Source organism: Scleropages formosus, chromosome 20 (genome assembly GCF_900964775.1).
Source record: "Scleropages formosus chromosome 20, fSclFor1.1, whole genome shotgun sequence".
Lineage (NCBI taxonomy): Eukaryota > Metazoa > Chordata > Actinopteri > Osteoglossiformes > Osteoglossidae > Scleropages > Scleropages formosus.
Window position 1 is genome coordinate 11,379,054 of NC_041825.1, and position 17,430 is coordinate 11,396,483.

Below are 17,430 nucleotides of genomic sequence, written 5' to 3' on the forward strand. Positions count from 1 at the left end.
CTGAAGCATATGGTGTGAGGCAGGGTACATCACAGACAGCAGGCTAGTCCATCGCAGGGCAATCACACACACACACACACACACACACACACACACACACACACACACACACACACACACACACACACAAGGCAATAATTCACCTGAAACATATCTTTGGACAGTGAGTATAACAAGTGCCTGATTTCCCATTAGACACTGTAGGCACAGTGCCTCGGGCCTACTAAATTAAAAATAAGGGAAAATAAGGGAAAGGGTAGTAAAACAGAAATGTAATGCAACGAAAACTTCAAAATTTCATTTCAGAAACATAACCCCTGAATTTCTATGCATTCCTCAAGAAAGTCTGTTTCACTGCGTTCTCCATTAATCACAACTGACATAATTCAATTGACCTTTACTCTTTTTTTTTTGCACATTTCTGAGTGAAAGAGCCTGAAACGTACACATACCAAAAACTGACCCTGGCTTTCTGGCTTTCACTTATAAATGTATTCTTTAACATCCATTACAGTAATAGATCTTTAATGTATTTCCCCCACAAGTAACACTTCAGCTGTGCAAACTGTTGAACGGAGCGGTGCCCCGTTATACGGCGACCCGCTAGACGACGACCCCGACCCCGCTATACGGTGTCCCGCTATACGGCGACCCCGCTATAAGGCGCCCCGCTGTACGACGTCCCGCTATAAGGTGCCCCGCTATACGACGACCCCGCTATAAGGCGCCCCGCTATACGACGACCCGCTATAATAAGGTGCCCCGCTATACGGTGCCCCGCTATACGGCGACCCCGCTATAAGGCGCCCCGCTGTACAACACGCTCGAATCCATTCAGGTTCCAGAGCTTTGGAAGAGCTCCGGAAGAGCTCCTGTCAGCGGCGTTTCCACCACACGGGGGCTCCGTGTTCCGCGCGAGCGCCTCCCTCCTCCCCTCCCCTCCCCCTCCTCTTCCCCCTCCCCTTCCCCCTCCCCCTGCCCCTGCCCCTGCCCCTCCCCCTCTCCCCCTCTCCCGCTGCTGCTGCTGTTGCTGCTGCTGCCCCAGAGCTGTACCGTCCGCCTCCTCCCGCCGACGCGGAGCCACAAAGCCGACGGTCCCGCATCGCTCGGCTCCATTCAGCGCGTGTGAAGATGGTGAATGCACCGTGCGCTCGCAGGCTGGCTCGTCGCTCCCGCTCCGCGCTCATCGCTGCGCTCACCGTGCTGCTCGTGCAGACGCTCATCGTGTGGAACTTCAGCAGCCTGGACTCGGGAGACGGGGACCGGGGGGACGGCGGTGGCGGTGGCGGCGGAGGCGGAGGCGGCGGCGGCGGAGGCTCCAGGCTCAGGGATAAGCGGAACGCCGGCAGCGAGGTGCGGAAGAGCGGCATCCGGCAGCGGCAGCCGGCGTTCGGACAGGGAGCCGATGGACACAGACAGCAGCCGGTAGGAGCTGGCTGGACGGGAGCATCTCTTTCTCTCACACACACACACACACACACACACACACACACACACACACACACACACACACACACACACACACACACGCGCGCGCGCGCTCCTAATAGCACTGCGCAGCGCGTCCACATGTGCTTCTCCTACGTGTGACATCCCATGTCTTTGGTGCAGGGGCTCGCGCTCGGGCTGAAGCAGGAGCCGCGCGAGCGGCTACACTGTAGCCTACAGTCAGTGTGACAGTGTGACGGTGTGCGCGGCTCGCGGGAGGCGCGCGCGGCGACGATGCGGTCTCGCGGACACGCGGCGCGCGGAGCTGTGCTGGATCCACAATTACGAATGCGTTTTCACGGAATTCTTATTATTCCGCCGCGACTGGGCTTAAATCGCGGCTCATCTGCTTCACGAGGCAACACGAACAGCCTATTTGTGACGTTTCGGCGGCATATTTATTCTTCCTTTGCCGATTTGTGACCGTTTGGCGGTGACAAAATATAAACACATTGTGTCTTTGCGGGGGGTCCTGTGTGTGAAGACACGCCGGTGTAAATTTCTCGCATGTAATAACGTAACAATGTTAAAAGACTCTTTTGTAAGACGGGCTGACACGAATGATGACAAGTCTTTTGTGGCTCTTTTTTAATTCCCGAACATGATTTGACCAAGCGGTAAAGATCAGCTATAAATAAAGACTTAGTTTCATAGTAAAATATCATCCGATCGCTGTGTCATATGAGCCACACCGATGTGCGCTGCTCTCTATATTCACGTTGTTCTATGCAAACAAACACAGCAATGAGACGCGAAGGAATGAACATTAAAGAAGGAAGCAGTTACATTGTATCAATGCAGAGACTCACTGTGCTGACTGACTGACAACTTCAGAAAATACCAGGTGGAAGAAAATGTGAACCATTGAAACAGCCCAGCTGTAACAAAGCGGACCATTGTGGTGAATGTAACTGTCCCATAAGATTCTTAAAGAGAATTTGAAAATTGGGCAAAAGAATGTTAGTGATTTCTGGGGAGGGTGAAACTGAAGAAAGAGCGGAACGCCTTGGGAGCCTCGCCTTCGGAGTCTGAGAAGGAAGTTATGCAGAGAAGTGTGTGAGCAGAAGCGGGTGGAAACACCTCTACGTGGAATGGAATGAAATGAAATGAAGAAAAACAGGCCTCTCGGCCAGGCGGGCACGGGTTGTGGGGGAAAGAAGCAGGCAGTTCGTGTCCAAATCACATCCAAGGCTCTAATCTCCAGTGACCTTAAATGCCTATGTTTGCCTGGACAAGAGATGAAGTAGGAGCACTTGTAATCCTCCTCTTGCCCAAGTTCAGTGACGAACCTCTGCCCGTGTTTTTGCTGTTAACCCAGGTAACACTTCCCAAAGACTGTGAAGACTTGCACTTAAAGACATGTTAGATGTTCTTCTGACTGAAACACCCTGCTGTGTCAGTGCAGTGTGAAAATGGTTGAAGCGGTGTACTCTCTCGCTCTCTCTCTCTATACACACACACTGTATTTTTACATGGGGGAGCGGTGGCACAGCAGGTTTGGCCAGGTCCCACTCTCTGGTGGGTCGGAGGTTCGAGTCCCGTTTGGGGTGCCTTGCAATGGACTGGCGTCCCGCCCGGGGTGTGTCCCCTCCCCCTCCAGCCTTATGCCCTGTGTTGCCAGGTTAGGCTCCAGTTTGCCATGACCCAACTCAGGAGAAACAGTTTCAGACAGCGTGTGTGTATTTTATGTGCAGATGGGTAGCCCATTAGTTATAACTGGAATGCAGATGTGTTGAGATTATTTTTGCAATATAAAACCATCGCTTACAGAAATTGAATTTCGTTCTTCTTCTGTTGTGGCAATAAATGTGAAGTAAATTGTTATTGGCATCTTTTATAGTATGCGTGTGTTTAACATTTTTCTTAACAGGTATGAAAAGTGTATTACAGCCACCTTCAGTTACAGTTGTAAAAGAAGGAATATCAGTTTGTACCATTTAAAATAAAATTCCTGAATGTCTGTTTAGAGTTATTTTTGTTTTGTAGTTTAGATGTCTTCTCATGCTATAATGACAGCACTGCCTACACAAGGTATACTTTTAATTAAGTGAAAAAATTGAAATAATTCAGCCTTCTTGAGTATTGATTTGCCCACTTACTTTGTTTTATGAAAATGAAATAGTAATCTTTTCCCTTCAAGATGCCGATGCTTAACAGTTATGAAGTAGACAGCACGGCAATATGGTGATTACAGTTTTCACAGTGGAAACAAACAAACAAACAAAAAAAAAAAAAAAAAATCGAGTGTGATATTGTGCTGCGATTCCCAAAATCTAATCCACGGGCTGCGAAATAGGTGATTCGTGGAAAGTCGCTTCAAGGACAGCAAGTGGCGGAATTGATAGGATCTGGTGCCGGTGCCCGAACTCTCTCGCTTGAGCCAGAGAGTGTAGCGTTTTGGGTCTGACTGGGTCTGAATTAGTATAATCTGTGTGGTTGTGGGCAACCATCAGCATATTCCTTCTGTCAAAGCCTATTTCCTAAATCCGTCAGACAACATGGAATCCTGCACTGCTGCTTTTCCCGTGACCTTTGGGAACACGTATGTAGTGTAATGTGTCGCTCAGGGTTTGGGCGGGTGGCTGCTTTGGCGATCAGGACCCGACTCGATTAGAGCAGAGCCTTGTGACGGACAGGTTATTTCAGCTTTGTCTCCTCTTGCTGCTCTCTTTCCGTGATGCTGAGGAATCTGCGCGTGGGTTCATTTATTATTACTATTTGGTTACCCTGCCCACGCTTTTATCTGAAACAAATTCAGATTTTGCTCATTTTTAATGCTTTTTTTTTTTTTTTTTTTTTTTTTTTTTTTTTAACACTGATGCAATTCAGGTTAAGTACTTTGCTCAAGGGTACTGGAGCTTTCTTCCTCCTGGCACTTGAATCTACAGCTTTTACATAACAAGTCTGCACCCTTGACCACTGTACTACCTGCTGTCCTTAAACTGAAGCGCTGAGGGTAGCATGCATGCGGTAAATAGATGCTTAGTTGCTAGAAAGGCAGAAGTATAACAAGTAAATTAAGACAATAGAACTAAGTCTATTGCCCTGGAGTGAGGTTTTTAAACACTGAAAACCATGGCATGAGAGAGCATTTTGCAGCTTGTTCTTCTACTCCTGTTACTACCTGGTCAGAGGCATCTGACACATTCACGTGAAATGTTCTTTAATATTTAAAAGTAAAGGCTGACAGGTTACCGGTACTGAAAAAAATTGGTATCGGCAAAAAACACACACATTTCACGCACACATTTTCTGAAACCGCTTGTCCCATACAGGGTTGCGGGGAACCGGAGCCTAACCCGGCAGCACAGGGCGTAAGGCCGGAGGGGGAGGGGACACACCCAGGACGGGATGCCAGTCCGTCGCAAGGCACCCCAAGTGGGACTCGAACCCCAGACACACCGGAGAGCAGGACCTGGTCAAACCCACCGCGCCCCCCTCATCAGCAAAAATCAAATCAAATCAAGCTTTATTGTCACATCATCGTCAACATAACATGTAGAGAAGAGTGAAAATCTTTAGCGCAGCTTCAGAAAATGCAGTGCTGAGAGTGTCATAAGTTACGTTAAAACACAGTATATATACAAATTGTATTTGCAAAATATACAACAGAAAGTAGTCATATTTGTGATTACAATAAAATGTTAGGGTAATGTAATTGTCACTCTGTTACTTTGCTGTGGTGATGTTAAGAGTATATGATATTGTTTATGGAAGGTAGCAGTGTGGCTTTATAGCTGTAGGGTCGTGGGTTTCAATCCCACTCCACTTCTTGCTGAGTGCGTTTGCAATTTCTGCTTGTGATCATGTAGGTTTCAGCAAATGTTCCAGAAACTTGAAGATAAGCTGTATAAGAGACACAAGTGTACATGTAGCCCCACTAAACTTAACATTTTAAAGGAAAATCACACAGTAATGACACAAAAGTGAACGCTGGGTTTGTAGCCCAAAAATATAAGTACCGCTGGTTTTCCCACTTTCATGCTTCCAAACGGTCTGTTAGATGTGGCGGAATTATTAACATTCACTCACTCACTTTCCATAGATATTAGTCGTGGTGAGGGTCATGGCAGACTGGAGCCTATCTTGGACTAAGTGGGATGCAGCCAGCCAGTCCATCACAGGGTAGCCACACACACAGTGTCATCCACACACTCATGCATTCACACACTACGGGCAATTTAAGAGTGGCCAGTTCACCTGAACTGTGGGACTTTGGACTGTGGGAGGAAACCAGAGCACACAGAGGAAACCCATGCAAGCACGGGCGGAACATGCAAACTCCGCACAGACGACTTACATTCGGACCCAGGCCCCAAACAGCTCAGAAGCTGAGAGGTGGCACCACTACCCGCTGCGCCACTGTGCAATGAACCAAATTATTAACATATCAACAGAATTCCTGGCCATCCTGATATCCATCTTGAGTGATTAAAAAATAAGGTTCAAGGTTGTGAGAGAGCAGGCTTATTTCATCCTTTTTAAAATGCCGTGGGAGGTTAGAGGTGCATGTGTCCTTGTATGAGTTTGAGATTTGACTTCCGCATCAGATTTCAGCCGTGACAACGCAGCTCTAGATAACACCTCCCAGGAATTCTTTTCGCCAGCTATTGAGAGGAGCGAATGGGTGTTCTCTCTTGCGAGGTCCCTGACAAGCCTCCTGTTGCTTTGTTAGTGCTGTGAGATGAGTGTGTGTTCTCTGTGCCTGTTCCTCGGACACAGCAAGGTGCACAGTGCCTGCGAAACTGCGGTCGGGGGGGGCAGTGTTCCTGTACCCGTGTACCTCTACCTGGCTGTCGGCCGCGGCCGTCCATGAAAAATTGGTGTGAGATACCAGTCTCGTAGCCCCACACACACCTGCTTTGCTGGTTGTGCCATTTCCCGTTGACTCCCACCCTAATAAGCCTCACCAAACCACCTGGTAAGATTTACCTGACGGGCGAAATTAAAACTATTTCAATAGTGATCTTTTGATCCAAGCTGCGACGGGCAGTAGATACCATACAGGACAATACTTTAAATACATCTTATTCTTATGTAATGCAGAATAAAAGAAAACCCTGCACATAAAACACTTATTTGAGTAAGACATTATACTCTGAATAAATACAACTAAAACAATATAAATAAAAGCAAATATGATTACGATCTTCCATGAATATGATGTCCTACTGTGTTGAAAGGGGAAGTGGTTTTGCTCTGAATTCACACTCCTGAGTCAGTACCATCGATCAGGTAAACTGATAAAGGAAAAATGACCCAGCTGCATACGTTGGTAAGTCATTGGCAGTAGCTTTTTATATTACGCTTTCTAAGGTGCGTTGGACAAAGGAGTCCGCTAAATTAATAAATTCGAAATAAATGTGTTACTGTACCTTTAATTGTCTTATGATTACAAAATAACATTTAAAAAGAAGAGAACTTTTTTTAAGCTGAATAATTTTTAAAAAGGGGATATAGTCTGTGTTGTTGGGAGTTGGAATGCCCCTAAAAGGTCAGTAATTCAGCTTTTACTGCGGTCATGAGGAACAGTTCCTCTGAAATGTCCCCAGAAGGTCTGCAAATACGCTGTGTAGAGAAACACACAAAGCCCGTTGTGCACTCTTGGTCCACAAGTCCCGCTCTGTTTTCGGCGTTCCGTCGAAGGTTCCTCTTTGCGGCGAGCGCTCAGGAAGCCAGCACTGAATGGTCCGCTCTGTGCAAGTCCTGCTTCCGCTTGCTCTCCACCTGGCCACTCCATCACCGGTTCACCTCTGCGATTTCGGACGGCGGCGGCCTCAGTCCCCCTTTGTGCACGGAGGCAAAGCCGAAAAATAGTCGTCTGTTCAACACGTCTCCTTCGCTCGTCTCCTACGTGCCTCTTGAATCGCAGCCCGAATGTTGTTTTGATAAAGATACAAAACATATGTTGATTACTGGTGCGCATTTGGCAAGGAAATGTTTTTTTTTTATTGCTGTGATCAGTGCCAGACTATTCATCTAGAAATATGTGGTTGAGTTTTTTTGAATGCTACTGAAAACGTAACATTTGACCTATGTGATATCATTTGATTGCTTTATATATACTGTGTGTGTGCGCATATATACATAATATATATATATATATATATATATATATATATATATATATATATATATATATATATATATATATAATATTTTTTCTTTTTTTAAAAAAAAATATAAGGGGGGGCACGGTGGTGCAGCGGGTTTGACCGGGTCGTGCTCTCTGGTGGGTCTGGGGTTTGAGTGGTGCTTGGGGTGCCTTGCGATGGACTGGCGTCCTGTCCTGGGTGTGTCCCCCTCCCCCTCCAGCCTTGCGCCCTGTGTTGCCGGGTTAGGCTCCGGCTCCCCGTGACCCCCTATGGGACAAGCGGTTCAGACTGTGTGTGTGTGTGTGTGTGTGTGTGTGTGTGTGTGTGTTTTTTAAATGATTTAATTTTTTTTACTGATTCTTGTTATCCAGGCCCTGTTCTGTTGTCAGTTTAAAAAAGATTAAGAATAAATAATCTCCCTTGTAAATTTCTGCAGCTTCTTCTGTTAAAAACACAAGTTTTAGTGCATGATTGCAAATTGTATCGAACGATTTTCCTATTTCAAACGCTGAAAGGTGACAGATGTTAAACTGCCGACTCCCCATACAGCGCAAATACCATATCCGCAAACCTGCGACTGCAATAATGATGAAAACGCCACTTAGCAGATATTAGCCAGGTGTCGCCTGCATATGTTACGTACGTTTCGTGTCATCGCCGCACATATGTCAACATGTACCGTCACATTCTATTTCAGCACAGCGCGTAAGCGGCGAAGCTCGTCTCCGTCACCTTACGGCAGGTACGCTCTGGTATTTCCCCGTGAAAATGAATTTTCATACTTTGCCCTGATTCAGCATGTCTCGACGGTAATGGCAAACTTCTGTAGCCGGAGCTCTGGAGTGGAGAACGTGAGGAGGCCGTGAAGTGCGCGAGGCGGCGCGTCTTTCGCGCGATTGATCTTTCTCTTATCGGCACTTTGAAATGATCGGCGCCCTGCCTGTTCGGCGGTGATGCGGGACACGTGTCGGCGTCGTTGCCTTTGTCATTAAATGCCAGGCAAATGTGAAGCCGAGGGCTCTGTGTGTGTGTGTGTGTTTGGCCAGGCAGAAGTAAGAGAGCCTGGCGATGATGAGGAGTGCCTCTCGGCACGCTCCCGGCCCTGTGCCGGACCCTCCCTCCGTCTGTGCCGCTATTGCCGCGTGCCACCACCACGGCACGGGGTGATTCACGGCGCTCCGCTCTCATCTCCGCGCTGACTCACATGGCCCGTGCGAGCGCCGCCCCGATTCCCGCCGCTCAAACGGAATCGCCGGGGCGCTCGCCCCTACCTGGCCTGTCCCTGGTCACACGGCATGTCTCCACGTGCCCCGTCCGGCGAGGCCGGGAAAAAATGAGCGATGAGCGGGTACGCTTAACTCGCTTATTTCCGAACGAAGATTGAATACCTTCTCGCCCGAAAGCAGTGGTAAACACGGCCTTTTTTTTTTTTTTCCCGCCACTAAAGAAAATTGAACTCTTCCATCTTGATTCTGCAGCAAAAGCAGAATAGATAAACAGTGTTTACGGAGTTGTTTACCACCGCTGTAAAAAAAAAAAAAGGGAGTACCGTAACGTGTCTCCCGCGTGGCGGTAGCCTTCCGAAAATGCACGGCAAGCCCTCGTCATGGTACGTGACCTCCGGATAAAGTGCCGTGCGTTTCCTCCTTCGGTTAAGCGCTTACGTAACGGCAGCCTCTCCCGGACTGTAGGAGCAGCGCGCGACCTCCCGCGGACCGCGCGCGCGCGCTTTCGTAATTCGGTCTGCTCATTAAATGGGTCGCGCACCCCTTCCGCTGCGCTGTTGCGTGGCGTTCCCGAACACGTACGAACGGTAACTGGAGAGCGCGCCGGCAGGGGCACGGCTTCCAATGTCATTTATCTTCCCCGGTAATGACAACTGGAGCGCTTTCAAATAGCGCTCAAGCGTGTGGGCTCCCGAGCAGAGGGTCGCGAGGTCAAATCCTTGGCTTCTTGAACAAGGCCCCCGACGTGAATTTCTTTACATAAATCGCCGGCTGCCAATACGGAGAAGTGTCGCCGGTGTGCCTGAAGATGACGCATTATGCAATTTAGGACATTGGACGACCCCGCACACTATTACGGTGTGTCGCGCTCGGCCGGACGCCCGCTCGGTTAGGAGACGTGAGCATCCGGGGTTGGCCGTACAAAGGCGGAAATTGTTGGGGTTCGAGGAGATGTGTCCGTGCTTTTTTCGAGAGACCGGGGACTGCTCCAGTCCTTGGTCAAATTCCAGACCCGCTTCTCGAACCAGAGCACCGTCGCCGCCATATAATGGTCTCCATTAACCTCTGCCCCCCCCGTGGGTTCTTAGTGGCGAGCCTTCGCCGCCCAGGTGGTGCACTGCATGCCAAGTGCTTTGAAATCTGCATAAAACGTAAGCAAAACAAACGGGAAGTGAAAATGCCGCAATTAATGTCATAGCATAGCAATGCAGTAATTTTGTAGAAAGTGTAAAGGAAAGTCTGTTTACTTTTTTTTAAAAGAATTTCTGGGAAGGATATTGGTTTGAGGGGAGCGTGGTGGTGCTCTCCGGTGGGTCTGGGGTTCGAGTCCCACTTGGCGTGCCTTGCGATGGACTGGCGTCCCGCCCTGGGTGTGTCCCCGCCCCCTCCAGTCTTGCGCCCTGTGTTGCCGGGTTAGGCTCCAGCTCCCTGCGACCCCGTATGGGACAAGCGGTTCAGACAATGTGTGTGTGTGTGGGTATTGGATTTCTTTGGAGCAGATGTTGAGTCTGGGTTTTATTAGTAATGATTAATTTATAAGCCATTTCAAAATATAACTATATGTAAAGTGACTTGAATGATTATTATTTCTGTTCTCCAGAAGAGTTTTTTCAAATGTTTGTAGTTTTTTATTTTTTAATCCACAAACATATCCTTCCACCAGTGGTAAAGTCAAGGAGTACGTTCTCTACGCATGATCTATAAGAATCGTGGCAGTAATATTTCAAGAGGGAAGTTAATGTCAAACAATGTAACTACTAGGGCATCATGTCAGAATGATTTACAGCATTATTTACCGATTTCCACTGGGGGTTTCTGCCCCCGTGGTTTGACGGCTCTTTTGTGCATGACTAATTTGCACTTCTTTCTTCTCTGACACCTTTGAGCTCAGCTGCCCTATGACCAACCCTGTGCCTCATCTCCATGGCAACATTAAACATCCTGTTGTGCCAGGGTTATACCCGAGATGATTATGCACCACCTTCCCACCTGCTGGAGCTCCTCAGAGGTTCCACCTGCAAAGAGTGGATGTCATCGTTTTGTTTACTTCTTTATGTAGCCCTGCTCTGGCTTCTTGTCTTCTGCGGGGGGTGCGGTGAAGTCGTCACGATGAGTGACGCCGGGAACACTTTAGGACAGTTAGTGACTCTGGCAGCCAGTGAATGTGCGGACCCCCCCACTCAGTGTCCATTGCTGTGAGCTGCAGGGCTGCAGTCTGGGAGCAGAGAATTGACAATTCCATGTGCTGAGCAGCAGTGCAAACTGAGGGCACCCCCCTCGTGTGTGTGTTGGGGGGGAGGGGGGGTGTTAAGGTGTCCCCACTATAGTTCATGGGGAATTTCAACGCGGCGGTTCAAATCCACTCCTGTAACCCTACCCCCTCTCGACCCAAAGCTACCCCCCGCAGCGGCTTGTGTTAGTCCGGCCTGAGCCCGGTGCCATCGGAGCCCGGAGCATTTCCATAGCCCCTTCCTCTGTACTTTGCATGCTGGAGCTCAGGAGGTATGACTCGTATTGACTAAGCCACGTTCGAAGCACGTTTGTGTTAATTATGTCTTGGAGACATTTACATTTTTGTTCATTTAGCTGATGCTTTTCTCCGGAGCGCCCGACAGCGACCTGCCCATACATACAGCTGGGTTATTTTTACTGGAGCAATTTTAGGGAAAGTACTACAGCAGGAGGTGGGAGTAGGTCCTCCAGGTCCAAAGGCAGCAGCTCTAGCCAGCGCTGTATCTGCCGCCCCCGTTGGACCGCGTCGGACTACATTAGCTCGTATCAAGGGCTTGTTTCTCTTTCGGGACATGAATAACCAAATAGGTGGTGCGCTACTTCACTGTCAGTATGTCCTTGTTTCATGCAGTTTGTTAAATAAAAGGTATATGCTCTAAAATACTTTAGTAAAAGTACAGTAGATGTCAAGTATTCCCTTCAGGGGTTTGTCGATGTCATGAAGGTCCAGGAGTTAGAGGAGTAATGTGAGCTGCAGCGTCTGCATGGAAGCATTTACATAACCGCCGGAGCCATCCGCTTCGGTTAACTTGGAGTCGGAAAGAGCGCCGCGCGTGGGTCGGCGTGGGCCACCCGGTCCTCTCGGCACGGTCGCGTGAACGGCCTTTGTGTCTTCACCGGTCGGAAATGTCTAACCTAAACAAACGCGTGGCGGCTCGGCGAGCGGAAACCTCGGAGCGCGGAGGCGCAAGCGTGTCCGCCGTCCTCCCGGAGGTCCCGTGGGCCGGAGACGTGGCGCCGATCCGCACGCCGCTGCCGCTCCGAGCGCTCGGGAAGCGAGCGTTTCGGAGATGCGCGATAAACAGACGGACGTCGCCGAAACGGTCGGATCTTTCCGCGAGGTCAAAATGAACCAGCCGTTGAAGGGATGATGAAGTACGTGAAGCGTCGAGTAATAAAACCGGCTCCTCTGCTGGACGACTTCTCTCTAAAGGGGTCGGTCCGAAACACGTGGCGCCGAAGATGTGCTGTGTGCCGCGGTACCTTTTCGGTGACATTTGTACGAGCTCTTAAAAAGCAAACGCTGAACACATTGACTAAGCGTGCAGAATTTGAATTCATTTGGCCTGGCACGAAATATGTTGCGCTTTTCTCCCTTTCAGCGTGAACCTTGCGGGTGTTACTGGAGGGTGTCAACGTATACGCAGTAGGTTGCTCCGTGGCACAGGAACACCTGGTTTGGGATATTGGGGAGAATCCTTTCCCACCCTGGATGTGTAAATTCCATCACACTCGGTCTTGATCTTCCTCCACAGCTTTTTCTTGCAGGGAAACCCAAGGGGGACTTACATGTATTCGTTTAGCTGATGCTTTTCTCCAGTCACTTACAGTGTTAAGGTTACAATTAGTTGGAGCTCACAATTATTACATTTATACAATTGGGGGGGGGGGGGGGCACGGTGGGTTGGATCAGGTCCTCCTCTCTGGTGGGTCTGGGTCCCGCTTGGGGCATCCCGTCCTGGGTGTGTCCCCTCCCCCTTACGCCCTGAGTTGCTACTTAGGCTCTGGTTTCCCACAATCCTGTATAGGGCAAGCAGTTCTGAAAATGTGCATGTGTACAATTGGGTAATTTTGCTGGAATAATTTAGGGTAAGTACCTTGCGCAAGGGTACTACGGTGGGGATCGAACCTGCAACCTTTGGATCCAAAGGTAGTAGCACTAACCACTATGCCACCAGCTGTCAAATTTCAGGTTACACTTTATATTCCATGCTGAGTATTGCATCTTTAATCTTGGTCATGTGACTAATATTTAAATGAGCGACTGTTAATAATTCTGCTCTTGCCGTTGTTGCATGAAAGTGTTTAATTGTTGCCTTTCTCCTGTGTTTTCTTCACCTTCAATATTGATTTTACCAGTATTACTTTTTTTTTGTATTTTTATTGTTGCTCATGCCTTGCCTGCAAAGTGACACAAAACCACAGTATATTTATGCTAATACAGTTTATATTCCATGTTGCTGACTGCATATTCGCACTTATTATAGAACCGTGTGACTGGTCTGTAAGTATGTGCCGTAATATGTATAATATGCATGATGTAATATGTAACTGCACAGGGAAGATGGCTGCAGGGTAGCGATCACATGTGACAGTCAAAGATGAAGTACAGCATTGTAGTTGACGCGACATCGTCCCATGAGAAATGAACAAAAGCTGCAGCGATCAAACGGGAAAAGATCAAACCATGAAATCAAACGGTTCGAAAATGAAACTTTTAACAAAGGCATTTAACTATTAACCAAATGAGTGTTACTTGTCATTCAGCTTCTGACCTTTGAAATGAAATTAAGTGAATAATAAAGCATGGAGCATTTTCTTTCTGTGTTTTTTCAAGATTAAGTGTAATTATATGATGTCTAATGTGATTGTCATAATAGCTCTTCTTAGGTTAGCGTTGCACAACTGAAGGCTTGGGAAATCTTTAACTTTCTTGTTTCTGCTTATGAATATCTCCAGGCTGAGTTCTTCTAACATCTTCCGCCCCCTCGAAATCTCTGGAAATGATGGCTGTGACTTGGGTTATTTATTCCCCCTTTTTTTTTTTTTCTCTTCAAACTGTAGCCTGGGCACCAGGCCATCCTTTGGGGCATAATCCTGTTCTTCTGTCTATATTCCCTGTGACCCTGATAAGGAGTTGTCTGGAAGGGTGGGAAAGCAAGGAGACGGGTCGCAGTGAGCTTGTCCCTTTGGAAGAGGTGCGCTGTCCAACCCATAGTGATGTACACCGGATCTTTATGGGACTGCAGTGCAAATTATATCAAGATATTGTTTCTGCTGGGGAGCAAGAGTACGGTGACATACTACAAGAGAGCTGTACATTTTCTTTTATTTATTTTTTTTATCCTTAAATCCGACATCTACTCAAATCCCTGGCGTAATCCCCTCCAATCCCATAGGTTTTTAGGCTACTTAGCGCAGCGCTGACGAATCCCGCTTTAACTCTTCGCCGTCATCTGCGTTCCTTTCCCAGCGGACTCCCAGTGTGGAGATGGCCGCCTTCCAGTGCGGCACCTCTGGAAGAGTACGAGGAGGCCTCCCGCTCGCAGCTTGGCGCTTCTCGGGGGCGCTTTGCCGCATTCCTGCTCCGCTAATGTGGCTTTACGACAGAATTAAACGCTCACGGCTTACCCGTTTTTTTTTTTTTTTTTTAAATGTAATCTCCCGTATCATTGCGCACTGTTAGCGTCTACCAAAGAGGATACAATGTTATACATTCGGTGTATGTATAAGGAATTTTTTATCATAATCCCTGCGCCAGTACAGTTGGATTCCTCTTCGGTTTCTCGGCTGCCTCGTCCTGATGGAAAATACCAAGTGGAAGCGGTGTGACGGCAGGAGGGGTGGAGGTACGTTGTTATTCGGATCGGGGTAAACCGGCCTCGTTTGCTCTGGGGCCCCCCGCGGAGATGAGAATCTGGACCGCTGGAGGTCACTTGGGGTGTAGCATCAACGCTGTGACGGACATCAGTCCTGGATTTAAAGGAGGTTTTTGATATCTTTATGATGTTTCAGGGCTCTCATTTGTGCTGCTGCACATGCAGACAGAGGCAGGATATATAATATGAAATAGAAAGAGTCGCACAATGGGGACGGTGGAGCACCTTCCAGATAGCCGTAATGACCTGCAGTGTGATGTCCATCGTGGAGAGCTCATGGCCTGAGGCGCTCTCTTCTCCAAGGACAGACAGCAACTGACACGATCCGGAGTGGTCTGCTTACTAAATCTGCCTTCTCCTCTTCTCTTCATCACGCCTTTGTTTCCTCCTTCTTTTGAACTGAGCAGGATTTTTTTTTTTTTTTTTTTTTTCTTTTTTTCTTCCATCATCGCCTGCCTCCACGATCCTGCACGGTGAAATAGCTTATAAATCAGTACTCAACAAGAAGCCCTGCAGAGGTCTGCTGCTCGGAAATTGTGCTGTAATTGAGCAGTGTGATAATGATGCTTTTTTCCTCAGATTTTTGCCCCCTGATTTTATTTATCCTAATTTCTTTTAACTACGAGTAAATCATGACGGTTTCGCTGTGAAGTTGTCGTCGCAAGCCTAAAAGCCCGGGAGCAGAGCAGGTTATGGGATTTAAAGACAAATATTAAGTAATCATATTCTAGAAAGAAGGCCAAGTCAAAGAAGAGAAGGGAAAGTGAGGATATTTTCAGTTTTCCTGGTAGAGTGTTTCAGTTTGGAAGCACATCTGTTGCGAGACCCTCCATTACAATGATGACGTGCACAGAATTACACCTTCGACAAACGGGGGATTCTGTACGCCACACATCTCGAATGCATCTGGGACCTTGACTGCACACACAGACACGTATATACACACCTGATTCACAAGAAGGGGCTCTGTGCTTCTCTGAAGCATGCTGAAAGGCCCCATTGAGGATGGCGAGAGAGCGAATGACTGCCAAATATGTGATGCTCAGGCCTTCTGCGGCGGGGCGAAGTGGGAGCGTGTGTGTATTTGTGTGTGTGTGTAGTGGGGTGGGATGAGGTGGGGGTAGGCGGCTGTGTAAATGTGCTCGTACGCACTTGAACTACGCCCATGAGAGCTCCGATTCCATAGCGTCGAGTTATTAGACAAATCAGTGACCTGTTGCGGTTTCCAGTGCCGTGTTTGTAATGCCGTACCAGAATGTTTTTAACAATACGCAATTGTTGTTTTTTCACCAGCGAAGCCAAGCACCCTTTTTAAAGGCACCAGTGCAAATTTCTCCCTTTGTGATGCCTTCCGCGTTTCTCCTGTGCTGTTGTATATCGGAATAATAGCAATCCAGAGGGGACACTTTTGTACGTCTTCTATTATTGCCCAGAAATTGTTTTCTGAGAAGCGCCCACTAAATGCCAAGTAATTTTTATACTTTCATAAAATGTTAAATTTCATAATGTAAGACTCAGAGGTGTTGTTATATTTCTTGTAAATCCGTAAGCTAACGTCTTGGTAAACGTTCTTGCGACGGTTGAGTCATATGGGTGAGAATGGAAAATGTAGACGGGTATGTGTGACCACCTCCACTCCTCTGAAACTTTTTCTTTTAAAAAAAAAAGAAGAAAAGGAGAGAAAAAAATTTGTTTAGTGTACAGGAAGGAGTCACTCCTCATCCAGGTAGTGGGTGGTGGAACCAAGGATGTCAGAAGAAATATTTGCTGAGTAGGTGCATGTGCAACAATGCAATTCTTCGAGAAGGTTTGGAGATCATTCTTCTACAGCATGTGAATTTTTCGCTGTGAAAAACTGTATGAACAGTTTTTTTTTTTCTTTTTTTTTTTTCCTTCCCACCCCCCCATTAAGATTTTACTGTAGTGTATTTAAGGGTTAGTTACTATACACGAGGCTGTCGCTGGTTCAAATGATACTCCTGTTATTTAAGTGCTGATCAAAATAATCTTGGTCTTATAAAAATAATTTTGTAATTATTTATTTTCTGTTCATTTTCCTGACACATTACAGTGTTAGATAATCAGCTTTACAGTTATGCACCCATTTATACAGCAGGGAATTTTTACTGTATCATTTCAGGGTAAGTACCATGAATAATGGTACTACAGCAGGAGGGAGGATAATGCTTACTTCTTCCCCCAAATGTTTTTCTGCTGTTTTCTGGTGAAATCGTTGCATTTTTTTCGTCTGTTTAAATTGTTAGGATCTTAATTACAGTATGAATTATTTAAACTTTGTAATATTAACTTTTTATAAATCATAACGCATGTTTTTGCTTTTAAAAACGTACCATAGGTAAAGAAGTAAACAACCAGGAAATAACAATAGCAAGAGCGCAATGCAGTCATTACCATAATGATGATAACAGTTATTTTATTCATTACTTCTAATACTGCTTCCATTCAGTTGTATTAATGGCCCTTTCATAAAGGTGCAATGAGACCGCTTTTCCGACAGATGGTTATGGTTACCGTTTGCAGGTATTTACGACCGATGGCGGCCATGCCTGTAAAAGTAATGCCGCACCCTGCTGTTTGCTGTTACGGCTGCTGACGGTTTCCCTCTCCTGCCAAGCCACTGGTTTCAGCAAAATTGAGTTCCAAGGTTTCTTCTTCGAGAATGACCAATGTAGCCTTGCACTGGAGCTAAAACATCCCAACTCATAGCTG

General features: G+C 47.2%; 1 protein-coding gene across 1 annotated transcript in view; it reads left to right on the forward strand.

Moving 5' to 3' along the window:
• Window positions 1-1,037: 1,037 nt before the first annotated feature.
• The window catches only part of xylt1 (xylosyltransferase I), a 65,635-nt gene continuing 49,242 nt past the window's right edge, over window positions 1,038-17,430 (forward strand). The window contains exon 1 of the mRNA XM_029246844.1: window positions 1,038-1,425. Within this exon, the coding sequence (XP_029102677.1) occupies window positions 1,132-1,425 (294 nt within the window). The 5' untranslated portion in view covers window positions 1,038-1,131. The remainder of the gene's footprint in view (window positions 1,426-17,430) is intronic.